The sequence below is a fragment of the Pan paniscus genome, chromosome 2, assembly GCF_029289425.2.
Source record: "Pan paniscus chromosome 2, NHGRI_mPanPan1-v2.0_pri, whole genome shotgun sequence".
Classification (NCBI taxonomy): domain Eukaryota; kingdom Metazoa; phylum Chordata; class Mammalia; order Primates; family Hominidae; genus Pan; species Pan paniscus.
The window spans coordinates 62,535,937-62,562,905 of record NC_085926.1 but is presented as its reverse complement, the minus strand read 5'-3'; the positions used below and the strand labels follow the sequence as shown (position 1 = coordinate 62,562,905).

Genomic DNA, 26,969 nt, shown 5'->3' with positions numbered 1-26,969 from the left:
AAGAACTGACACCATGTGTGTTAGGTGTCCTTACAGGGATACTGAACAGCCTTCCCCTCTCTCATCCCCAAATTAAATAAGCTCCCACATTATATGATCCTTAGCCCCTCAACTTTCACCTTCATAAATCTCATCACACATGTCTTGTTCATTTTGGGGTTTCTCCACCAGCCTATGAGCCCCTTGAAAGTAGGAACCATGTCCACACTAACTCTAAGCACAGAGGGTACTTGATAAATATTTACTGATTGAAGAAATAAACACAGACTTTGAAATTTATCTTGAAAGCAAAAGGAAAATACTTCAGGATGCTCAGTAACAATTGCTTTCAACTTCCCATCTCCAATATACTTACTCTGTTCATCCATATATTTTTTTCCATTCTTAAGACCCATTCTAGCTGCCCCTTACCCCCAGTAATGGGTTCCCAAATCCCTGCTACCACATCAATCTCATTCTCCTCTGAACCACAGTGTTAATTAGCACTATTTTTCATTTATTGGCTCATTGTGTTCTCACTTGGGACATTTCTTGAACTATACCAAACTGTTTAGTCCCTCTGTGTAGCTCTCTAACTGTTCAGGTAATTACTCAGTTCTTCAAATGAACTAAGACAAACCAGGAGCTAGACATCTTTGCAGCACTCCAATATTTAACATTGTGATATACAAAGAATAGATTATCAATTAATGTTTATTGAGAGACTGATCATACATCTTTTCCCAAAATGCCAGGGTAAAATAAAATTATAAAATCTAAGATGTCTGTTTTTGTCTGCAGGATATTTTTTACAGGGCTAAAGGGACATTTGATTAAAACAAATTATTTCTAAGAAAGAACATGTCTAAGTTAATGCAAACTTTTAACATTTGGGGCATAATAACAATATATAGATAATATGATAAGTATCTGTAGCATTAGATGAAAACTTTCCTCAGCCTTGGTGAGTCTCTTTGACACCTCATATGTAAAATGGAAGTAATCATATCCCGATCACAGGACTGTTGCACATATACCATATGCTATATGTACAGTGCTGAGTATTATATTGAGGATATAGTAAACATTTAATACATGTTACTGTTGTTAATATACAAAAATGTGGGATTGCAAACTAGATGTGCTGTAACGTGATTACAGATAAAACATTGACCCAGCCGGGGTCCCTGGACATGACCAGCAAATTACAATTTAACTCCACATGGTAAGATCTGAATATAAGTCCCTGAACACCACTGCTGTAGGAAGAGCTAAATTATATATCAGTCACTCATTGTGTCATGTATCTTATTTTTTTGGCATTTTCTCTCACTTCCCAGGAACGTAACTTTGTTTTTTGTCACCCTCCACAGAGAAGAGAAAGTTTCAACACACTAAACATAACCAATATACGTGCCTGACACAAGACAGAAGGAGAAAAAAAAAGTCTGTCTAATCCAAACAGCTCTGAATTTTCATGTTGGACACATGTCAAATTTTTAATGATGCAAATAATTCATAAAAATTTACAAGCAATCAGAATGGAAAATGAAATTATCATTCTGTGCTTAAAGTGATGAAATTAATGACTACAATTCTGTGAATTTTCTTCGATGATTGATGGAGGGAATAAACTGGATTTTATTGTGCTCATAATGAACTGTCAGAGCCTAAGCTGCTGATAGAAAAGGGGAAAAACATTTGTAGGCAAAGGAAAAAAAACACATAGACATCTTTAGAGAGGGATGGAGACTGGAGTTTAGCTGTAAAGTGATGTAGTATCGAATCTGTTCTTCTCCATCATGAGAAGGGAGGTGAAGCTATGTGACACCACTCAGAAGGTTGCAGGGTTGTCTTATTATTCCTATAAATCTGAAAGCTATAAGAGGAGAGTTCAAAACATGAATAGTCACAGAATTCTGATTGTCAACAAATTTACTTATCATAATGTTTTACTCTAGGACAAATGCATTTTTCTTCCACTTTCTCATTCTCTTCTCTCATTCCTCTGTGGGTGTGGGTGGGTGTGTATTGGGGGTGTGGTTGACCTTGTATCCATCGGGTACTTGATATTCCCACAATATTGTGAGACAGTCACTGTTCACCAAAGCATTCTCTGCTCATGCAGCTGTTTTTCAGAAACTGAGTGTAAACCGGGGTCCCAGACGTGCTTCATGAATCAAGTCTTCTTGACTGTGGCTGACCTTGTGAGACATAATAATCAACATTCATTTAACTCAGGTTCAATTATTAATTTACTGAATGAGATTATCCATGTAAAAGCACTTAACACAGTCGCTGGTTCAGAGTAAGCACTCAGCTGATGCTTTGTTACTGTCATCATCATTTGCTGGGAAGTGGGAGAGTCATTAGCATAACTCCCAACTAAGAGTCACTCTTGTAGTAACCCTTTCAAAGCTGCCATTCCAATAGTCTCTGTTCCAATGTGCCCATTGATGGCTACAAATTAGAGAAGGTGGTTTGCCTGGGGTCAGCATCTCAATAAAACTGAGTAATTACTCTTTCCTTCCTTCATGACTGGGAGACCAAGACCTGTCTTGCACAGTATTTATGGAACGGAGCCTGAAAATCTCTTTCAATACCACATCCATCATCCCTGCAAACCATTATTCTCAGACCATTCTCTTGTCCCACCTAAACTATTACATGCTGCCAGCCTCTCCTCACTCTGAGGTCCTGTATCCTTGACAAATTTTCGTCCTAACTCACATATTGCTAACATTTATTGAGAGCTCTCAATGGTGTCTGACACTTTGCTGAGTTCTTAACATGCACTGTCCCATTTAATTCTCACTGCCCTAAGAGACACATATGTTATGTTCCCATTTACAGACAAGAAAAGAGAGGCTGAGAAGGGTGAGGGTACTTATCCAAGATCACATAGCTAGTTAGTGATCTGCATATATCTGGTTTTGCCACACCTGTATAGACACCAATGCCTGGCACAGGAAACCCAGGTGTGTCTGATTCCAGAGTTCCAGCTTCAAAATATTATATAATAACTACATCATTATGTACACATTGTATGCATATACATCATGCACATATCTACACAGTAATCATTATATCACTCCCCTGCCAAAGACACCTTATTCCCTTCAACAGGGATCACAAACGTAAATGTTTACAAGGGCCAGACAACAAATACAGAATACAGATGCCTGAAACTGAGGCAAGGGACAAGATAAAGGAGCTACGCTTTTAGTGTGTAAGCTTCCTGCTTGCCCAGGCGTGATGCCTTTTCAAACATAGTGGCCAGGTCCTTGCCTCTCTGCCTTCAGAAAATCATCATTAAAATGCTCAACAAGGATCATTGACTGAAGTAAGCCACCCTGTGATCCTGCAGTGGATTCATCAGAGTAAAGTGGATAAGAGTGGGACTTGAACATAAGATGGGGACAGGGGGAGGGTCACATATACTTAGCAAACATGTGACTTTTGTCAAATTATTTATTCCTAAGCTTCAGTTCCCTCATCTGTAAAACAGGGCTAACAGCTCTCACCACCCCATAGCATCACTGTGAGGATTAAATAAAATAATATGTGGAAACCTCTTGAAACATTGCCTGGCCCATAGTAAGTGCTCAATAAATAGGAGCTGTTAGGCTGAATTGATGATGATGGTAGTGATTAATAATTAAAATATTATCTTACTCAGCCTTGAGTTTAACAATCTGAGATTTTCCCAGGCCCTCCCCTGTAGCAGGCAGGGAGTTGGAGGTGGGAGCACTCTCTCAGGGTCATGCAGATTGGCAGTCACTCGGGGAGCACAGAGGGGAGTAGGGAAAGAAGCATAGAGACAGATCTCTCCTCTTCCTTTCTCTGCATCTCCCAGATAAATCCCACCAGTGACTCCACCCACAGCAAATTGAATGGCTGCCCTCCTTTCTTCTAACCAAGCCTCTTAATTGGTCTGATTATTGTCTCCTTCATTTCAGCTATCGGTTTTACCCGATTTCATCAAGACACCAATATATGTCTAGGAGATGATACCCCTGGTCTCAACATCCCTTTGAGATTATCTTGGTTATCTAAAACTGATAATTAGCCAATAAGAAATTCTTTGGTACATTTGTCAAACTCTTTCAGGTTTGTCAAGTTATCCTCCACCAAACACTAACCATTCATGATGCTCTTTGGAAAAAGGGTTCTATAGTCACAAAAATTTGGGAAATGTTATGTGCTGTGGCCCCTCTTGAAAATCTGGAATGCACATTAACATAATAAAGGCTCTGAGAAATCCTACATAAAGGAACTGATCTTTGTTCAAGCCAACATTTTCTGAACTTATGAAGAAGAGTCTTATGAGGACGACCCTTCTTCCTCATAAACACCTGTATTGCCTGCTAACTAAACTGCCAATGCTTAGGTATTACCACCTAGGAACTCTGGAGCTGAGCCACAGAGACAGATTATCAATCAAATGGATTTAGTCACTCAAAAAATACTTTTAGGATGCTGGGCTCCAGAGACAAAGTGAAGAGCAGGGGTTTAAGTAGATCGCTTCCTTCTGTTGAGTTTGAAGCTGTGCTTCCACACCCTGTTATCCCTTTAGTACACTAAGAGGGAACAGAGAAGGAGGAGCAGCTTGATGGGGACCCCTCCTCCATCTGGTCTCAGCTCAAGCACCATGTCTTCAGGCAGGATGTCCCCTGACTACCCCATCTAATGTGGTCCTGCCTCAGTCATTCTCCGTGTCCTGACTCTGTTCTACTGTATTCACAACTCCTGTGATTCTTGTTTGTTTATTTGATTATTGTCTGTCTTGCCCAAACACTATGAACTCCTTTCTGAGTGCAAGGATTTTCTGTCTTATTCATTTGAGTCTTGCCAGAGCCCAGAACAGTGCCTTGGGTGCTCACTATGGATTGGAGAGGTGGATGAATGGATGAACATCAACAAATGGGAACAAAGGAGGCTAAATCAGTAAACTTGCCCCCATTCACTGGAAAACTCAGAGGATACAGCAAGGACAGCTGTCCAGTCAATTCCCTCTTGTCTCCCATTCTCTATCACTGCTCCAGCTCTCATCTTGTGCTCCTCACAAGCCCAGAGTAGAAGTCATTTGGTTGGTACCTGGTGACTCATCTCCATTATAGACATAACTATTGCCTTCAGCAATGAGTCCCTTACTCAATTAATTTATTTGGATTAAAATAAGTGGAATCAGAGGGTTCAGAAGCCTGGGAGACCCTGGAACTAGCCTGGAAAGTCCCACAAGGGATGAATGGGGAAGGGGCAAGTGGCAACACTCTGGTAGAGTCCATTGAGGTTGGGCAGCTGGAGAGGAAATTCTTAGTGTGCTCCTGTACAGACTAGAGAAAATCCCTATGTGTAGCACCATTTAATATCACTGTGGCAGTTATTAGTTATTCAGTGCTTTGTATGCGTCCAATGCTTTATATGTTTTATTTCATTTAACCTCATGACACCTTAATATGTGATTTTATTGAACTTCATAAGAACTCTGATAACTTTTCAGGTGAGGAAACTGAAGCCCAAATAATTTAAGTAGCTTCTCATAGTTATATAGCATTTAAGTGGCAAAGAAGAGATTCCCATTTGGAGTATTCTATACATAATGAATGAAAGTCATTCTGACATTGTAACTCTTCAGTAGAACTATTTCAAAATTGATGATTCACTCAAAAATATTTGTTAAGTGTCTGCAGTGTGTCTGACATTGACCTAGACACAGATAGAACAGAGAACAAAGCAAGCAAGAGTCCTTGTCCTCCACAGAGCTTGGTTCTAATTGGGGGAGACAGGCAATAAGCAAACAAAAACAGAAATAAAACATATGTCGGGTGGCAATAAGTGATAAGGAGAAAAAAGAGCAGGGAAAAAGAGTAAGGAGTGCTAGGGAAGACTTTGCCTTCCTAGATCATCCTGCGTAAAGTAATATCCCCAGCACTCCTGGAACAAGCTGAGTGATTCATGCAGGGAGCTGAGGGAAGAGCAGATTGTGCATAGGGAACAGCAAGTATGAAGATCCTGAATGGAAAGCATGCTTGGCATTTTTGAAGAACAGCTATAACAGATTGATGTAGGTGAAGCTAAATGAACCAGAATGAGAGGGGTAGGAGATAAGGTCAGAGACAGTGAAGGTTCAACTCATCAAAGGCCTTGTAGGCCATGGTGAAAACACTGTCATTCATTCTGAGTGAAAAGAATGCATTGAGGGGTTTGAACAGCAAAGTAGTGAGAGCTGACTTACATTTTAAAGGATTACTCTGGCTTCTGGGGACTGAGGAAAACAGGGCAAATGTAGAAAAGCAAGTTAGAAGGCCATTGCAGTAAATCAGGGAGGAAATGATGGAAAGTTGGTCCAGGGTGGAATGAGTGTAAGTGGTGGGAAGTGGTCAGATTCTACCTACATTTTGAAGATCAGACCAACAGGTTTGCTGAGGCATTAGGTGTGGGATGTAGGCAACAAAACGGAGTCCTGGATGACTCTACACTTTGGGCCTAAGCAACTGGAAGGATGGAGCTGCCAACTGCTGACCTGAGGAAGCCTTCAGAAGAGCCAGTGTGGGTTTGGGATGGGGAAGATCAGAAGCCGAGTGTTATGTGGGGTGCCTATGAGACAGTGGGGTGGTCAGTGCTGACCAGGATTTCTCAGCTTCAGTGCTACTGACATTTTGGGCTGGATAATTATTTGCTGTGGGGACTGCCCTGTAGGATGTTTAGCAGTATCCCGAGCCTCCACTCACTAGATGCCAGTAGTAGTCCTACTCTCTCCCCCACACCCCTGTGTGACAGCCGAAAAATGAGTCTCTAGACACTGCAAATGTATTCTGGAGAGCAAAATCAGCCCCCCACGCCCCCCTCCCAATTAAGAACCATTGGTGTAGACAGAAAAGAAGCGGCCTAAGGTTGGCTAAGTGTGCTAAGGTTTAGAGAGGAGATGAGGAAAATCAGCAAAGGGGACTGAGGAGGCCTGGCTAGTGAGACAGGGGAGAGCCAGAAGAGGGGGGTCTCACACTCCCCTTGCTATTCAAATGATTCTAAGTAGTTATCTTGATAAAGACCTCTACAAGCAAGTCCATCATGGAGCATAGAATTTAATAGTAAGCTGATTATGACTGATACTGAACAACCCAGCTGTACCAAAGAAAGGTGTTTTTAAGTTTAGTTATGGCCTTCCTCAACAAAATCTCTGGCCAGGCATGGTGGCTCATGCCTGTAATCCTAACACTTTGGGAGGCCGAGGTAGGTGGATCACTTGAGGTCAGGAGTTCAACACCAGCCTGGCCAACCCGGTGAAACCCTGTCTCTAGTAAAAATACAAAAATTATCCAGGCATGTTGGTGGGTGCCTGTAATCCCAGCTACTGGGAAGGCTGAGGCAGGAGAATTTCTTGAACCTGGGAAGCGAAGGTTGCAGTGAGCTGAGATTGTGCCACTGTACTCCAGCCGGGGTGACAGAGTAAGACTCCAAAAAGGAAGAAAGAAAGAAAAGAAAAGGAAGAAAAAGAAGAAAAAGAAAAGAAAGAAAGAACGGAAAGGAAAGGAAAAGAAAGGAAGGAAGAAAAGAAAAGGCTCCAAATTCAACCACTTGGGGTTTTTTGTTTTTGTTCGTTTTTTGTTGTTTTTTTTTCTGGTGTGTTTTTGTTTGTTTTTCCAGAAAGGGTCTCACTCTGTCACCCAGGCTGAAGTGCAGTGGCTCAGTCTTGACTCTCTACAGCCTCGACCCCCTGGGCTCAAGCGATTCTCCCACCTCAGCTCCCCAAGTAGTTGGGACTATAGGCACGGACCACCACTCCCGGCTAATTTTTAGTATTTTTTGTAGAGATTGGATTTCACCATGCCCAGGCTGTTCTCTTAACTCCTGAGCTCAAGGGATCCACCTGCCTCAGCCTCCCAAATTTCTAGGATTACAGGTGTGAGCCACTGTACCCAGCCCCTCTACTTGGGTTTTTAAAGGGCCTTTTAAACTTCTGTCACTTGTAGGACATTGTTAATAAAAGTAGCTACATTTATTCATTCAAGCCATACCATGTGTTCATGTGTTAATGCTTTGCCTGAATTATCTAATTTGATCTTTACTAACAACCATGAGGTAGGTGCTTTGCTTATTCCTATTGTACAGATGAGGAAACTGATGCTCAGAGAGGTTATATCTCCTGGCCACAATCACCCAGCTCCTAGTAAGTGAAACCAAGACTCAAATGAGGCCATCTAACTACAAAGTCCACATTTATAACCACAGCATCTCTAGATTTCCCCACTGGCTGTGCCTGGCTTTACTCTCTGCCACTTAATTTTCCAAAGTCCTGAGCCTCACTCAATGTGGTGGAAACCTTAAAAGGTAAAACAGAGCACCTGACAAACAGAGCAGTGGGAATGCAGAGGTACCCAGAAGCTGGCAGGCTCCAAATGGACTTAACTGTATACCATGAATCTATCTCTAACATGAGAAAGGAGAGAGGAGGATGCAGGAAAGAAGGAAGCAGGCAGGCTGGAAGTGTCATAAAAAAAGAAAAAAAAAAAGAGGGTCCACTGAAAAAAGATCAACTAACATTTGTAAGAACCTTAGAAGCATTAAGGTTCATACCTTAATGCTTTATCTACCCCAGGGGTTAAAGAAAGCAAGTTTTGTTATTGTCAAATGCATTGAAAGAAAAGTTCCAGGGGTGAGCGATTTGTTCTTGTATTGGGTATTTCAGACACTCTTGGTTGAACCTACCCTCCCTTATGTCTATGTCTCCTTGGGACTGAGATAAAGGAGAGTATGAATACCTTTTAGGAGAAAATGCATGGCAGAAATATTTGCTGTCTTACTTTACCTGGGCAAAGGACATGAAGATAATTTTTTTTGGAAGGAGGCGTACAAGTTGGCATTCAAGGAAATTAAAGTTAATTCTGGCCCTTATCAGTTGGTAAGCCTTCAAATTTATTATTTCAGAGGAAAAATTGAGTACTGGTCATCAAATTTTAGTTATGTCTGGGATTAAGACTTTTGGCCAGTGGGGCCCAAATGCTTTTCAAGAGCTTAGGAAGCTACATTTTAAAAGGAACTGTATAAACTCCAAAATATATAAAGATAACTATAAAATCAAAAATTATATTTAATTATACATCTTTTAAATTTAACCTATATCAACTAGTCAATTACAACTCAATTCAACTTTCAACTGGGTGCAGTGGCTCATGCCTGTAATCCCAGCACTTTGGGAGGCCGAGGTGGGTGAATCACTTAAGCCCAGGAGTTTGCACCCTGGGCAACATGGCAAAACCCCATGTCTACTATAAATACAAAAATTCGCCTGGCATGGTGGCACATGCCTGTGGTCCCAGCTACTCAGGAGTTTGAGGTGAGAGGATCACGTGAGCCCGGGAGGTGGAGGTTGACATGAGCCGAGATTGTGCCAATATGCTCCAATATGGGTGACACAGCAAGATCCTGTCTCAAAAAAAAAAAAAAAAGCAACAACAACAAACAACTTTCATACAGTTTTTTGGTATTTTTTTTTTCAAAGATAGTTTTTAGTATGTTTGTTATTTTGTGGGTGTGGGGTCCCACAGTAAGAGTGACTAGGCCTTGTGGTGAACTTAACATAGCCCCAGTGGTCAGTGTAAGGAGCCCCAGATGCAACTGGGAACTCAGGTAGTATTTTCACTCTGCTGTGATAGTGTCAATATACCAGGGTCCAGTTATTTCTCTACAACTGAGATTCATCACTTTTCAAGAACAACTCTCTGGCTCCAGGTTGAGCCTATGTCATGCACTTGGCCTCCAGAGCCATTTCCCCAATTCTTTAAGACAACACCTCAGTCCTTACTGAAGGGCATTTAGCCAGCTGGCCTCATTCATCATTTCCTTTTGAGATTCCTGGCATTCATGGCCACTCCTAGTGGTTTCTCACAAGTGTTGAAAAGAGAAAATAAAGACCAAACCCACAAGCCAGTCCCTGGGGAAAGAGACAAGCATGGCTCACAGTGTCCTCAGGGGTCCCCTTCAGTAGGATGATGGGAACCCAGCCCATGAAAGCAGCCAACCCCCGCCCCAATGCAAACCAACAACAGCTTCCATAATCCCCTCTATCAAAGGCAACCGGGAGGTCTCACGGGATGGGGCTGGCTGCTTGGAGGGCAGCCAAAGCCCTGAATGGCTATCCCTGAGCACCCCTAAGCGCTGCTTCTGTGTACCCACCACAATTTGGGTCCCCATTCAGAGACACAAATGTTGGGGACACTCAAGTGCTACTGAGGTTGGCTTTGTTGTCATTGCTTCCATGTGGGAGGCTCGATCAGGAGTGCCTTTGATGTGGTTAGGGCTTTTCCTGGGAGCACTTGACCGTTCGTGATTTGAGAGACATTGGCTGCCTGCCTTAGCCCTGGGAGGTGTTAACACACTTGCTTATTCGGGAACCTAGACAGTGCCTGTGGCAGGCTTGGCCAGCATAGCCAGGCCTCAGTGCAGCTCTCACACCGTGGGTAGATCCTGCTTAATTTGACACTGGCAAAACAGAGCTGTCATTTTCAAGTCACTAAAGTCATTAGGCAGGTGTTTATTGAGTGACTGCCATGGACTTTATATAATATGCAAGGGCTATAAAATATGTCTGGGCACTGCATAATGTGATATTCTAACTAAGGACTGCAGACAGACCAACAGAACATAGAGTAGAAACAGGATGATGTGATTAACAGATAAAGAGGTTGTATCAGTTCACTGTTGCTGTGTAACAAACCACCCCAAAACTCAGTGGCTTAAAGCCATAGTCATTTATTCTCATTTGTCATCTGAAAATCAGTTGGAGGTTTGCTGATCCATGCCAGGCTCGGCTGAATGGCTCTGCTTTCAGTTCTGGATCTGGCTGGCCTTGGATTCTCACTGTGGGTTTGGCTTAGGTCTACTCCACATAGTTCATTCTGGGATCCAGGCTGAAAGGACAGCAGCTACCTGGAGGAGGCTTTGCTCACATTGGCGACAAAGACACAGGAGAAAAAGCTCAACCACTCAAGCACCATTTTAAGCCTGTGCTTGCATCACATTTGCCAATGCCCCGTTGGCCAAAGAAAGTCACATGGGTAATTTTAAAGTCAAGCTGCAAGGATGTATACTCTGCCTAGGAGACTGTCTTGGTCTATTTTCTGGTGTTTATTACAGAATACCTGAAACTGGATAATTTATAAAGAAAAGGAATTTATTTCTTACAGTCATGGAGGCTGAGAAGTCCAAGGTCAAGGGGCTGAATCTGGTGAGGGACTTTTGCTGGTGGGGACTCTCTGCAGAGTCCTCAGGTGGCACAAGTCATCCCATGGCAAAAGGGCTCAGCATGCTAGGTCAGGTCTCTTTTCCTCTTTTTATAAAGCCACAAGTCTCAGTCCTTTGATAACCCATTAATCTGTTAACCCATTAATCCATAAATAGATTAATCTATTGATGTGGGCAGAGTCCTTATGACCCAATCACCTCTTAAAAGCCCCACTCCTCAATACTGTCACATTGGAGATTACATTTTACAATGAGTTTTTGAAGGGACAATATTCAAACCATAGCAGAGGCCAAAAGGAGTAATTGCATGAACAAATCCAACATCAAGTGGGCAGGAGGAAGGCTCCTCTCTTAGAGAGGGCAGGAGAGTGTGAATCCCATTGAACAATAATCTCATCTATCCCCTGGGGTCAGGAAGGGCCAGTGAAGGAAGATAAGAGGATTGGGAGTGAGAGGAAGTGTTCCAGGCACTCAGAGAAGGAAGTCAGAAAAATGAGAACAAGTCCTTTTGCCATAGCTGCCAAAAAAAATCAGACCCAAATTCAAGCCCCGATTTTATGTTTCCCAGACTGAGAAAACACAAAAGCCATTGCTCAGATGGTTTGGAAAACATTTGCAAGGTCAGCTCATTTCATGATGTTTGATTCCATTACTGGCACTTGGATTACTTGTGCATCTTTGAGATGTCACTGAATAATTATCACCACACTTTTAGGATTTATTGAGAATCAGGCTAGGACGTATTTCCTCATCTCACAAAAGAAAGCTAGGAGAAAAGCACTATAGACATCTCCATTTTACAAGTAAGAAAATAGAGTCTGCAGGAGAGTCAGCTGTTGAGCATCACTCAGGTAGAAAGTGGCACAGCTGGATGTAGAAGCTAGACTGCTGGATTCCAGAGCCTGCACTCTTAATCCTGTGCTGCCCGGATAACGCTGACTGCTTTGTATTAAGAACTTACATTCTCCCACTTAATTGGGAGCAAGGCAGATTAGAAACCCTATAAGGTAGATGCTATTCATGTGACCACTTTACAGACATGAAGACTGAAACCTGAGAGGCTAATAAATGTGTCTGAGATCATAAAGCTGTTAGATGATAGATATAGAACAGTCTTACTCCAAAATTCCTCCCCACTTCACCAGCTTATTCATTTATAAATGAGGGGCATAGCCAAAGTTGTCTTCAGGACTTCTTCAGCTCAGAAGCTGTTGTTCTGTCTCTCCCAGTTTTTTTTTGTTTTGTTTTTCCCCTCATTTGGCTCATGTTTGCAGAGAAGCTGGTTGGAATGCAAAGGGGTGTGCAATGCATTTTACAATTCCCCTGGCCCAAGCCTGTCAGTGGCTTTTGCCTAGCTGGCTGTAGTGTAGGTTTTGTAAACTTTTGAGTCTTCTGGAGCCTGTAAGGTGTCTTAAGGCAGATTCAAGTTCCAAAGACACAATTAGCCAGAGTCTCCCAGTTATTTATGGGAACCACAGTTGCAACCGTAACAAACAGCTCAGGTTACAAAAGTAATTATAGGGAAACACCCAGTGTTGAAAATTAAACAGGAGGTGGTTAGCAGAATTGCTGAGAGGAGGGAATAAATGAATGCTTTCCCTATAGCTTCATGGGAGCTCCTTTTTATGTCTGCCATGCAGTGAGCAGTTCATTTTCTCTAAAGATACTCAGGAACTAAGAATAAACAGATGTCTAGAAGAAGGCAGCTAGGTGATGGAGATGGGGCAGAAGAGCCTTAGACTGGGATGACAGAGCCAACATTTCGAAGGACAAAAATCTCACCTCCTTTTACAACAAAGGGGGAGATCCTTGGGATGCCCCATGAGCTCCATTTCAGAGAAGGCAACACTGACATTCAAATCAGGTGATCTCTCTAATTTAGCCTTTGACAGTTCCTCACTATGCCATCCTGTTGCTTAGCTCCAACCTTGGAAAATGTAGACTTTCCTGTTGCCCAACTCTGTATTTTCTTATGAGTCAACCTTCAATGAATAATGCAATCTAAGCTTTCACAGCTGAATAGGATTTCAAAATAATACAGGCTCAGCCGGACTTCCAGTCCCCAGTCCTGCATGTGAAGAGCTTGGAAGTCATTGTTCCTGTCCTCACCACAAGAAAAACGCTGAACAAACTGAAAATCAGCATCTCTTCTTAGATCCATCAGAAATGAGGTTACAGGGCAAACCACTGCCCCCAAAATTGGAGAGACAGGCAGGCAGATCCAGAGAATCACACCTTACTGGAGCAGAAGCCCAAGAGCAGAAATGGCCACTGAAGTCAGTGCAGGGTTTCTTTTACTCAGTGCATCAACAAAAATTTGCTTTCAATAAAAATTGGAAATCATACTTGAAAAAACGTATAGCAGGCCAGGTGAGGTGGCTCACACCTGTAATCCCAGCACTTTGGGAGGCTGAGGCGGGCTGATCACGAGGTCAGGAGATCGAGACCATCCTGGCTAACACGGTGAAACCCCGTCTCCACTAAAAATAAAAAAAAATTAGCCGGGCGTGGTGGTGAGTGCCTGTAGTCCCAGATACTCAGGAGGCTGAGGCAGGAGAATGGCATGAACCCGGGAGGTGGAGCTTGCAGTGAGCCGAGATCACGCCACTGCACTCCAGCCTGGGTGACAGAGCGAGACTCTGTCTCAAAAAAAAAACACAGCATACAGATAGCAAGCATCAGAACCAGATTCAGATATGGCAGAGATGTTGGAATTATCAGACCAAGAATGTATAAAAACTATGATTATAATATGCTTAGAGTTCTAATGGAAAAAGTGCAAGAAGAGGTGGGTAATATAAGCAAAGAGATGGAAGCTCTAAGAAAGAATCAAAAGGAAATGCTAAAAATCAAATACCTGGCTCTTGGTTTTAGGACAGAAAAAAAATCAGCCCATTATACAGGTATGCAAACAGACTCTGCCAATGACTTGGCCAAGGTTACACAATTAGTGAGAAAATAAGGACTGAGATGCAGGTCTTCTATATGTGCATAAAGTGTGGTATACATTATTCCCTCCAGCCTTGATTCGATAGGCATTTATTGAAAGTTTCCTCTGTACTGAGCACTGAGCTAAACAACTGGAATATAACAATAAGTAAGATGGACTTGGTCTCTGTCCTTATGAAGTTTGTAGCATAGAATTTTCCTCACTTCCTCTTGAACCATACCAAATAATGTCCATGGATAATCAAGCATTGTTAAATTTCATTTTCAACTTGAATTTCATCTCCACACATTTGTGCGTGTGGAGGAACTCAGAGTTTCATGAAATCATTTTTTCAGCAAATGCCTATTGAGTGTGCTCATGTGCTTTGCACTGTGCTAGAAGCCAGGGGCATAGAACCCTGTCCTGTGAGTTTACATTCTGGCCAGAGACAAAGCAGCCAACAAAACAGATAAAGGAGTACATCGTACAGGTGACAATTGCTTCGTGGTGAAGTTTTCATGTTCCACCCTATTTAAATATTCCCCCCGCCTGCTTCCTGGTACTTCCAAACTCCGTTTTCTGCTTTCTTTTTCTCCATAGCAAAAATCAGATTTGTGATATACGTAGGGGATATGAAAGATCCGGTGACAAGATGGACATGTGGCAAAGAGAGGCAAATAAGAATGGTGTCTGGGTGGCTGGCAGTTCCTTTAACTAAGCCGGGGAAGCCTTAGAGGAACAGATGTGAGGGAGAAGAGTTCAAGCTGAGGTTTGGACACATTTGATCTCAGACTCCTGGAGAGGAGACATTCCAGTGGAAAATGTCAAGGAGGCAAACCAAAGCCTTCATCTCTGCCTCCCAGACAGCCCAATTTCTACAAAGCAAACGCCTCACTTATGTAGATGAGAGGTAGCTTAGCTTTTCTAGTATACTAAAGAACCCAAAGCCCAGCCTATCAATTAGTTTGCATGAGACACACTGCGATGGCACAATTGATTCCCTTGGAGTGGAATATCATGCAGTCCGCCTCAAAGGCAGGCCAGAAGATTTTAATGCAGCTGTCTCCAGGCAATTATTAACTTTCCTTCTTAGCAACAGGACCACGGCACTTTCATTCCTTGAAATGACACTTCTGTCTTGTTAAAGCCCACAGTTAATTTTATGAACCGCACCAATTTAACACCCAGTTCACATGAGCCATATACCTTGAATAAATGCAAATCCAGTCTCCGAGACATGAATTATGGCCTTATGCTGAGCATCACCATGGCAACTAATGACATCCCCCCACCCCCGACCCCAGCACCAACCTGCACAAAATCCAATTCTCCAAGGGTCCTTATTTGCCTAACGTAGATGTGTTCTTGGCTTACTCACATATGCATTCGTAAATATCACTCTGTTGTCAAAGGTTTGCAGTGGATGTTTACTGTCATTTTGGGAGGTATATTCCCTATGTGGCAAATGTTGTTTTTTGTTCATGGGGGGAAAAATTCTAATGAAAATTACTGTGTGTATTTGATTAGCAACATTTGTTGATAACATATGGTCTGAGGAGGCTTCCGCAAATAAGAGGCTTTAAATAGTAAACAGAGATGCGACTGTGATCAAGCAGATGCTCCCCAAACACAGAGAACAAGGTTGTTTTACCCATAGATTTTTCTGAGCTCCACTCTCCCAAAAGCATATTCTTCTCCCTCATTTTCTCCCCCAGATCAAAGTGTTCACTTTCAAAGTGATGGTACTGTGGAACAGGTTTGGAGAAATAATGTGCTGTGACTTTAAAAGTCATCCCCATCCCCCTAAATATGAATCATCTGCTACTCATGTTTATTATTTGATATTAATAATGATGTAGTGTGACTAAATGAGTCAGCCAGCTCAAGTGGATCAGGAAGCAGCATTTGGGCACCACGTGTCTGAAATGCTATGATACACAAGCCCCAATTTTCTAATAAACTAAGAGTGCTAGAAAGAGCTCCATGAAGAATTTAGAGCAGCAAATTGGATCCCCATGGGGTCAGCTGTCTTTGTAAGTGCATGTTTATAGTTTGTCTTTGTGGATATGCCCAGATGAGCATACTGCTAATCTGCTAATGAAAATAAAAGTATTTCCATTAGGCCAAGTCAGCAATTTAACTGTTTGTAACAGAGATCGGCAAACTTTTTCTATAAAGGACCAGAAAGTAAAAATTTTCGGTTTGTTGGCCGTGTATTTTCTGTCATAACTACTCAATTCTGCCATTGCTGCACAAAAGAAGCCATAGACAAAACAAAAATGAGTAAGATAACTATGTTCTAATAAAACTTTATTGATGGGCATCAAAATTTGAATTTCATATAATATTCATGTGTTGCAAATATTCCTTTGATTATTTTCAGCCATTTGAAAATATAAAGCCATTATTAGCTTATGAGCCATACATAAGCAGGCCCATACCCATGGCCATAGTTTAACAACCCCTGGTCTATAATCCTAAAATGAAGACTTACATTTTTTAGTGCTTTCTATGTGCCACGTATTGACGTAAACACCACATATCCAATAGCTTATGTCCTACATATCCTTCCGTCAAGGACTCCATCCTCTGGGTCAGTTCTGTTTTTTTAAGAGACTGGGTATCACTATGTTGCCCAGGCTGGCCTCATACTCCTGAGCTCAAGCAATCCACCCACCTCAACCTCCTGAGTAGCTGGGACTACAGGTGCAGACCACTATTCCCATCTGGCTATATTTATAATAAAACTAAATATTCTTATCCCCAATTTATAGATGTGAAAGCTGAGACACTCTCACACGTTATAAGTGTTATTTCTGCACGGGGCATCTCCCCCAAAATAATGTAATATCCATGAGGGCAGAACTTACATCTCACTCACCTTTGGATCCATAGCAGTGCCTATCATAGTGATTTGCACACAGTAGACATTCAGGAAGTGTTTCCTAAATGGAGCACTATTTGGAGATATAATCCCTAGGCAGTGAAAGTTAGAGCCTCATCTGATGCCAATATGGCGCTTTTAGATTAGTCAGTTACACTGTTCATCTATTTATTTGCCACCCTCTTACAGGAAGTATTTGGTTTGGAATAGACACACATGTCCCAATAGACATTCCTTCATCTTCGGAGGTGCCGCTATGGGTGATGGCATTTCTACAGTCTCTGCTTATGTGCTTGTGGCTGAAAAGACCAAAAGCAATAATAGCAGCTTATTATATAACTTGGTGGCACTTTCCATCACTATACCGTTGTCAGCCACATTGCTGCCAGCCCTTGGAGAGCCATTCCTCAGCCTTCATGGATTGACGCCTTGCTCCCTAGAGAGCTGTTGTATGCTGAGTATCCTCTGCATGCTGCCAGCTGCTGTGTGCACTTCAGAGAGTTTGTCTGCTCAAAAAAAAAAAAAAGAAAAGAAATCAACTCCTCAAGGAGATAAAAGCCCTCAGTTGAAAGGGGCAGTCACACCTTTGGTTATTTCATGTGTCTCACCTCTCTACAATCCCCTGAATTTAGTGACATGGTTATTCTGAATTTGTCGCTTTCCTAGTTACTAAGCAAATATTTACTGTGCTCCAGGCCCTCTGTTGGGTGCCATATATATTATTATATATTATATATTATATATATTATATAGTGTATATATTATATATTATATATATTATATAATGTATATATTATATATTATATATTATATATATCATATAGTGTATATATTATATATTATATATATTATATAGTGTATATATTATATATTATATATTATATAGTGTATATATATTATATATTATATAGTGTATATATTATATAGTATATATATTATATAGTGTATATATTATATAGTATATATATTATATGGTATATATATTATGGTATACATATTATATAGTATATATAAGATGGTATATATATTATATAGTATATATAAGATGGTATATATATTATATAGTATATATAACATGGTATATATATTATATAGTATATATAACATGGTATATATATTATATAGTATATATAACATGGTATATATATTATATAGTATATATAATATGGTATATATATTATATAGTATATATAATATGGTATATATATTATATAGTATATATAATATGGTATATATATTATATAGTATATATAATATGGTATATATATTATATAGTATATATAATATGGTATATATATTATATAGTATATATTATGGTATATATATTATAGTATATATATAATATGGTATATATAATATAGTATATATAATATGGTATATATAATATAGTATATATAATATGGTATATATAATATAGTATATATGTTATATTATATATAATATACTATATATAATATAGTATATATAATATAGTATATATAATATACTATATATAATATAGTATATATTTTTTGTATATATAATATAGTATATATTATGTAGTATATATAATATAGTATATATTATATAGTATATATTATATAGTATATATAGTATAGTATATATAATATAGCATATATAGTGTATAGTATATATAATATAGCATATATAGTATATAGTATATATAATACAGTATATATATTATATAGTATATATATTATATAGTAATTATATAGTATATATGTTATATAGTATATATTATATATTATATATTTTATATATTATATAGTATATATTATATATTATATATTATATAGTATATATAGTATATATTATATATTATATAGTATATATAGTATATATTATATATATAAAATATAAATAATAAAATAAACCACAGTAAAGCACTCTCATTTAATGCATGGGCTTTGAGGTCAGAAACTCTGAGTTTGAAGCCCAATTCTGTGATTTGTCAGAAATATTAATTGAGATAATTCATTAGAAGCACTAAGCCCAGGGCCTGGCAAATCATAAGTACTCAATAATTGGTGGCTATTTTTAACGTTTATGTAAGCTAGTCATACAGTGTGAGTACAGTGGAGGAAAGGATGGAATCACAGAATAGGGACACCTAACCCGTTTTACATTATCTACTTCGTCTTCAGAGAGAAGTTAGTCAGTTAACCTTTCCACCTTCTGCTTGCAATAAATATTATCCACCTCTGGTCTTTTCAAATCAAAATGCAATTGTATTTCAGTTCTGGGACACTTTAAAGAGGTATTCATCTTAATAGCCACAATCAATTGCACAGCAAGGGCAAAGAAATGAGCAGAGAACAAAAGAGATTCATTTTTGGGTGTGTGGCCCCACCAAAAGGCCAAAGTTTTTGATGCTTCCTCCACTGGCTAATTTGTCTGTCTGGGATATAGTGCTCTGTGAAGTATATTGAACACGTGAAAGAAATTCAAAGTAAAAAGCCAGAGTGGCCCAAAGTCCCACCAGTCTTGAAACAGAACTTCCCTTTTCAGTTACAGAGGTAACTCATGTTGATTTAATCAAGACATAAAGCAGTGAATGATGGAATGAGCAAGGGAGGCAACATGGTGGCCTGATTAGGAGTTTGAATTCTGAGGTCACTAACTGCCATTTACTCCTTGTGTGTGACCCTGAACATATTACCCAGCCTCTCTGTGACTCATTTATAACTCTGGAGGTGATAATTGTAGGCATTTCACAGGATGTCCAAGAGGCTTTCAAATGATCAAATGCATGTATGGCTGTGTCACACTTTTGAGATAGGAATTTGTGCCTAGCACATAGTAATCTGAATAACTATTAGCTATTTCTATTACAAATATAGCCAGATCTCTCCGTGGCTACAAAAGGACAAAGAATGAATATTTTTCATGACATTTTTTCCTACAGAGGAAAGGAAGATAAGGAAGGGTGCAAATATTTAAACCTTCTTGATTCTACGAAGAGTAGGAAGCATTGACAAAAAGAGGCCAGAATTCTCACAGAATCCAATGACTGTGGCTAAGACCAAAAGTTTCATGTCAACAGCCAGTGTCAGCCAACATCCACTTCTCAGTCCAGGCTAACCAGACTGGGGTGACATTGGATCAGAGCCAGCTTGAGGGGCATGTGACCTGTATAGCTGCACATCTTCTACATTCAGAAGGGGCCCCCATTTGATTTAATGCTCTTTTGTTGCCATCTCGAAATTCTTAATAATTTTATCTTCGAGCTTGTGTTTGTGACATCCCATGGAACGATGGACTGTGGATTTGAGGAGAGGAAATACTCAAGAAAATGAAAATGCTTTATATTTTAGTACCTTGAATGGCACTTTTTGTGTGTGTTTTGTTTTGGAGTTTTGGAGTTTGCTGTTTTTTTAACAAGGAGATCTGCATTTTTTATTTGCACTGGGCCCTGAAAATTACACAGCCAGTCCTGTTTAGATGAGAGAACTTCTCTTTTGGCCTGCTTCACTGGACCAGGTTACCATTTTGAAATCTGATAGTTAAATAGTTAAACTGGGATTCATTAGTGACCTGACAGCTTGAGGTGAGCCAAGGATCATGGTGGGAAGCACAGCTGCAGGCCTGGTGGAAGGGAAAAGAAACTCAGTGTCCAATAGGATGGGGGTTGTCAGGGCAGCCTCCAGCGGCCTGAATTCCGTCCAGCTGGTGGGTTCTCGGAAGCACTGACTGCCCCACAGTCAGACTCTTGTTACACGCCTTATAAGCTGTGCATCTTTGGGTAGCAGCAGGGGTTCAGGCATCCTGGGTTGGTACCCACTGAACATGCCAGGAAATCCATCCACACTGAGGACAGTAGCATGGAAACACACAGTGGGGTATCTCCAGGACACTGGGCTCAAGTTCTCTTTGTGGCTTAGTGTTAAAGCTTCTCATTTCAGAACTCTTTTGGTTTCCAGCAGAAATCTTTCTCATCCCCATGACCAAGTATAATGAATGCCCAAAGAGGTGTCTTTTATTTTATTTTTATTTATTTTCTTTTAGAGACAAGGTCTCGCTCTGTCACCCAAGCTGGAGTACAGTGGCGTGATCATAGCTCACTGTAACCTCAAAGTCCTGGGCTCAAAGTGATCTTTAGGCCTTGGCCTCCCAAGTAGCTAGGACTTCAGGCATGCACCACCATATGCAGCTAATTATTTTACTTTGTTTTTTGTAGAAAAAATAAAAAGCCTGGGTCTTTCTATGTTGCCCAGGCTACTCTCAAATTCCTGGCCTCCAAAAGCACTAGGATTACAGGAGTGAGGCACCACACCCAGCCATGCAAAGAGATTAATAGTACAATTAATCATAAGTAAATTAATGGTCACATTTTTTCCAGTGTTGCTAATCACTAATAATGCTTATTACTGATAATTTTTACAATAATAACAGCAACAGCTTTAAAATGAGATTTTGGGTTCTGGTCCAGCTTGGTCATAATTCCCTGGAATAAAATAGGCAAGATCTTTGAGTGTCTCTTCAGTTTTCTCATCTGTGAAATGGCAATGATAATAGCTATTTTACCATTCATCTGTGTAGTAGAAAGGGCAGTGTCAATCTTGCTTCCTTTACACAGGGTCCGTTACTTAGTAAGTGCTTGATAAATATGTGTTGGGTAGAAGCCACAAAGGATACAAAAGTACAGCAAGATAAGGGGACTGATTTCTAGTGTTCTATAGTACTGCAGGGTGAATATAGTTAACAATAATTAATAGCATATTTTCAAATAGCTAGAGAGGATTTTGAATGTTCCCAACACATACAAAAAATGATAAATATTTGAGGTGATGGATATGCTAATTACTCTGACGTGATTATTACACATTGTATACATGTAGCAAAATAGCACTCTGGGCCAGGTGTGGTGGCTCATGCCTGTAATCCTAGCACTTTGGGAGGCCAAGGTGGGTGGATCACTTGAGGTCAGGAGTTCGCAACCAGCCTGGCTAACATGGTGAAACCCCGTCTCTACTAAAAATACAAAAAAATTAGCTGGGCACGGTGGCGGGCACCTGTAATCCCACCTACTTGGGAGGCTGAGGCAGGAGAATCACTTGTACCCGGGAGGCAGAGGTTGCAGTGAGCCAAGATCATGCCACTGCACTCCAGCCTGGGCAACAGAACGAGACTCTGTCAAAAAAAAAAAAAAAGCACTCTGTACCCCATTGTATTAGGGTTCTCCAGAGGGACAAAACTAATAGGATGTGTGTGTGTGTGTGTGTGTATGTGTGTGTGTGTGTGTGTGTGTATACACATATATATAAAAACGGGAGTTTATTAAGTATTAACTTACACCATCACAAGGTCCCACAATAGGCTGTCTGCAAGCTGAGGAGCAAGAAGAGCCAGTCTGAGTCCCAAAACTAAAGAAGTTGGAGTCCAATGTTTGAGGGCAAGAAGCATCCAGCATGGGAGAAAGATATAGGCTACTGGAAGGCTAAGCCAGTCTCTCCCCTTCACGTTTTTCTGCCTGCTTTATATTCGCTGGAAGCTGATTAGATTGTGTCCACCAGATTAAGGGTGGATCTGCCTTTGCCAGCCCACTGACTCAAATGTTAATCTCTTTTGGCAACACCCACACAAACACACCCAGGATTAGTACTTTGTATCCTTCAATCCAATCAAGTTGACACTCAGTATTAACCATCATAGCTATAAATATGTACAATTATTACATGTCATCTAATCATTAAATAAATAAATATAAATAGATAAGCAATAATCACTATTACTAGAATACATCTCCTTACCTTGGGAAGGGAAAGTAGCCAAAATTTGTTGGGTTCTCAACCTGTTCCAAACTTGCAGCTGTTTGTTCTTTACAACTAGTCTGTGAAATTAGCTTATTTTATAGCTGAGGAAATTGACAGGGACATTAATTCCTTGCCCCAAATTTCATAGTTTGCAAGTGACTAAGCCAGAATTTGAACTAAAGATATCTGGTTCAAAACCCTTGCCATTGCTAAGACAAAGATTTCCCTATCTCGGGGTCTTGCTGCAGTTGCTGACAACCACTTAGGAGCTTCTATCTGTACCTCAAACGTTTTGCTAATGTGTTTGAAACCTGTCACTTTTTGTCCTATCTCATGGCCTCCTCCATGTCCTCTCTGTCTCTACTATGACTGTTGTGCTTTCTCAGTGGTTTCATGCACTGAGATCCCCATGGATCTGGTTTCCCCTCATCTCAATTTTTCTGGTCTTCTTTTGTCAACTCTCACTAGATTCCCTGTGTCTTTGAGTTAATAGGATTTATTTGATTGAAGGCAACACTGAGACTAGGATGCAGGTTTCCATAATTTACAAAAGAAGAATGCAAGCAGCCAACAAACAGGGTAAAATGTTCAAGCCCACTAGTAGTCAAGAAAATATCCATGAAAACAACAATGATAAAATAGGCCAGAAGAAAAAGTGAATAGTGATACTCAGAACAGGCAAGAAGGAAGCCCTATGATTTGAACTCTCATTCCCAAATGGTGGCAGGATAGTCACTGCCTTTGTGGAAAGCATTTTGGGAATAGGCATCTCAAGCCTTGAAAGTGTGCATTGAGGAACACAGCTCCTGCAACAGTGTAAGATCTCTAAATTTTTGTTGATGAAAGAAGTGATCTCCCAGCTAGGTCTCTATCCCAAGGAAACAATCAGAGATGAAATCAAAAATTAATATCTAACTCCTAGCTACTCAGGAGACTGAGGTGGAAGGATTGCTTGAGCCCAGGAGTTCGAGACCAGCTTGGACAACAGAGTCAGACCCCCACCTCAAAAAACAAAACAAAACAAAATTAATATTCAATTCTATTTCAATAATAGAACAATGGCTAAATAAATTATGGTACATATAGAAAGTGTAATATTATAGAATCATTAAAAATCATAATGAGCATTTTAAAGTATGGAAGTTGGTCATTGTATAAAGTAAAATGAAAAACTTCTCTAAATGAAATTGTATCTATGCTGTTTTCTAGTGCTGTAAAAGACATTATATTTGGCATGTTTCATTTATTCAACAAATATTTGTTAAGTTCCTTCTATATGTCTAGCACTGTGCTAAGTTCTGGGTATGCAACATAAAAACACAGTCCCTGTGCTCATGGAGCTTACAGAATATTAGGGGATTCTGCTATAAAACAATGACACAAATCAATAATTTAAATCCAGTGATTGCTAAGATGCAAAATTAAATAGTATGCTAAAGAGAGGTTAATACCGGAACCCAGTTTAGATTGGGAGATCAAAGGACAGTGGTTTTAAGCTGAGCCCCAAAGACATAGCCCAGTGAATGGGTGGGGAGAAACATTGCCAACAGAGGAAACATACATGTAACAGGTCTGAGATGGCAGAGTCAGGAGGCTTGTGGGATTGGAGCAGATGAGTGGCAGTCCATAGGTAGGGGTCCAGATTGCCCCCTGAGTGCAATGGAACAGGTGCCATGGACCTGGGGCTCAGTGCAATCCAGTTAACACTTCTGGAAGATCACTCTGCTTGCAGGCACAGAATGGATAGAGATGAATTCTCTGTAAGAATAATAATGAGTGAATGAAGAGGCTGCATTTGAAGGGCACATCAAGGGCTCATGTGAGCCACACCTGGTGCTCTACCCAGATTTTGGGTAAGCCACGCTCCCATGTGTGGAAAACTGAGACTCCGATATCCACAAACTATGATCGGGGAATGGCATTTCCCACATCCTCATCCTTCTCCCTTCCAATCTCTCTTTGACCTTAACAGGGTGGAGCTCCATAATCTCCTTATTCAACTCATCTTTGAATGCCAGTGAAAATGGGGCTCCCCACCTCCCCACCACTATTGTTGAAGTCTCATTTGAAAGTCAGGTGTTGGCTTGAACCAAATGAAGCCCCATCCCAAGATCTACAACTGCAGTTTCCATGAATGAGGAAGTCAAAGGATGCAATGAAATATTAGTGATTTCCCTGGAATCGTTTGTAGATACAGCAAATGCATGGGAACAAGTTCTCACCAACATGAGTTTATGCTAATTTCAAGTCATTCCTTATAGTGCTCTGTAAAGACCATGGCAACTTTCTGAGCATCTGTCTTCCATTTGCCTAACAAGTTAATTAACACTTTTGTTACCCTGGCAGCTTTGAAGGGGAGGAGAAGAGGATGTGACAGCTAATGCTGCCTTGGGTTAACCCTGCATTCACCTGACCTGGGAACAATGGAATAGTTTAGACTCATCAAGGCAGATATGTCTACAGTGACCTCTTTGATTCTGTCTGCAGCTGGGGCACCCAGGGTGACTTCTCCACAACCCATGCACTGCCAGCTGTGAAGGTGAAGCTGTTCACAGAGAGCACAGGCGTCCTGGCCTTGGAGGACAAGGAGCTCGGGCGGGTAAGCACTTCTTATCACAAGGGGAACTCCACAGAGAGGATTTCCCCAGCTAGGTCTCCAGTGCACAGGTCACCAAGAGGCAGCATTGCCAAGTGCTGAGAGGCTCAGTTTTGGACTTTAAGTCCTGGACTCCACTCTACATTGGCTAGGTGACCTTAAGCAAGTTCCTCAACCTCTCTGATCCTCAGATTCTCTTCTACAAAGCTGGACTAACAAGAGTGTGCCCTACAGGAGATAGAGCAGGAGTTCTCAATACTATCAGACCCAAACATCCTTTAGAGTTAAGATTTGTAATGTCTTTTACTGTCTTAAAGTGGAGTTCTTAGATGATTTAACTGCCTGCCCACCTGACAATGTTAAAGTCAACACAATGACATAAGAGAGAAACAAAAGGAAGTAAATTAATAATAAAAAACTTCAAAATGTACATACTCAAAGATCTAATAGAGGAGTGCTTTGCTTGCTCCCATATGAAGAGTCACTGTGAAGGTGACAGCTACAAAATCCACTGTGGGGTGTGGATGTATGCTGTAGTGGTGACTCCTAAGCCTGAGGATCAGTAAACCGATTTACTGACATGTTAAGCAATACTTGTAAAGTTTCCTTGATTTCCTTAGAAATGTGCCAAAAAGACTTTGATTTGAAATGTAAGACAAGAGTTAAGATCTCCACGTAGTTCATTATAAACAGATTTTTTCACCTCCACCAATATCCCATGGGAATATTCAAAAGTCAGATGGGATGCAGGAAGATGCCTCACTAAGAAGCATCATGTCATTCCTTGCAGGATGTTTAGCATCCCTGGACCCACCCACTCAGTGCCAACAGGGACTGGCACCAATTATTTTGTCAATCAAAACATCATGAAAATTTCTGAGACATCCCTGAGAGGTGGTACCAACCCCCTTAAAAACCACAGAGATAATAGTGAAATTTCTGTTTGCATCTGAACCATTGACTCTGCACCAAGAAGCCAGTAATATTTTCACAAGTTGATTTTGCCAATAACCCCACCTGCTTGTGGTAAAATCTGAACTCGTTTAATTTGGCTTCTGCTCACCTCTTCACCCCCATCTGCTGCCACATTCCTCCCCGCCTACTATACCCCAGCATCACTGGCCAAATTTCAATCCCTCATATAAACCAAATTCTCTCCCTCCTCAGGGGACTTTCTATCTGTTGTCATCTCCCCACCTCCCAACCCTTCAAAAAGCATAAATGCATTCTCTGCATAAATGCCACCTCCTTGGAGAGTCCTTTCCTGACAACTCAGTCCCCTTCATTTGCTATCTCAGCTCCTTGTTCACATATACTACTAAAGTGATCACCAATGAAAGAAAGAAACAGAATTGACAGACATTCAGGCTTCTGTCTGCCCCACTGGACTGTAAAATCTCCACTGAGACAGAAACCTAAACTATTTTGTTCACTACCTTATACCCAGAGCCCAGCACATAGACTTTCAATAAATTTTATTTCAGCCAGGCACGGTGGCTCACGCCTGTAATCCCAGCACTTTAGGAGGCAGAGGCGGGTGGATCGCCTGAGGTCAGGAGTTCGAGACCAGCCTGGCCAACATGG

At 40.7% G+C, this 26,969-nt stretch overlaps 1 protein-coding gene across 14 annotated transcripts in view; it reads left to right on the top strand.

Annotated features, from left to right (window-relative positions):
- Positions 1-26,969, top strand: part of CADPS (calcium dependent secretion activator) — a 475,048-nt gene that overhangs the window by 254,241 nt on the left and 193,838 nt on the right. For all 14 annotated transcript variants that reach the window (XM_034956809.3, XM_034956818.3, XM_055110096.2 and 11 more), the window contains exon 7: positions 25,277-25,388. In XM_034956809.3, the coding sequence (XP_034812700.1) occupies positions 25,277-25,388 (112 nt within the window). The remainder of the gene's footprint in view (positions 1-25,276; positions 25,389-26,969) is intronic.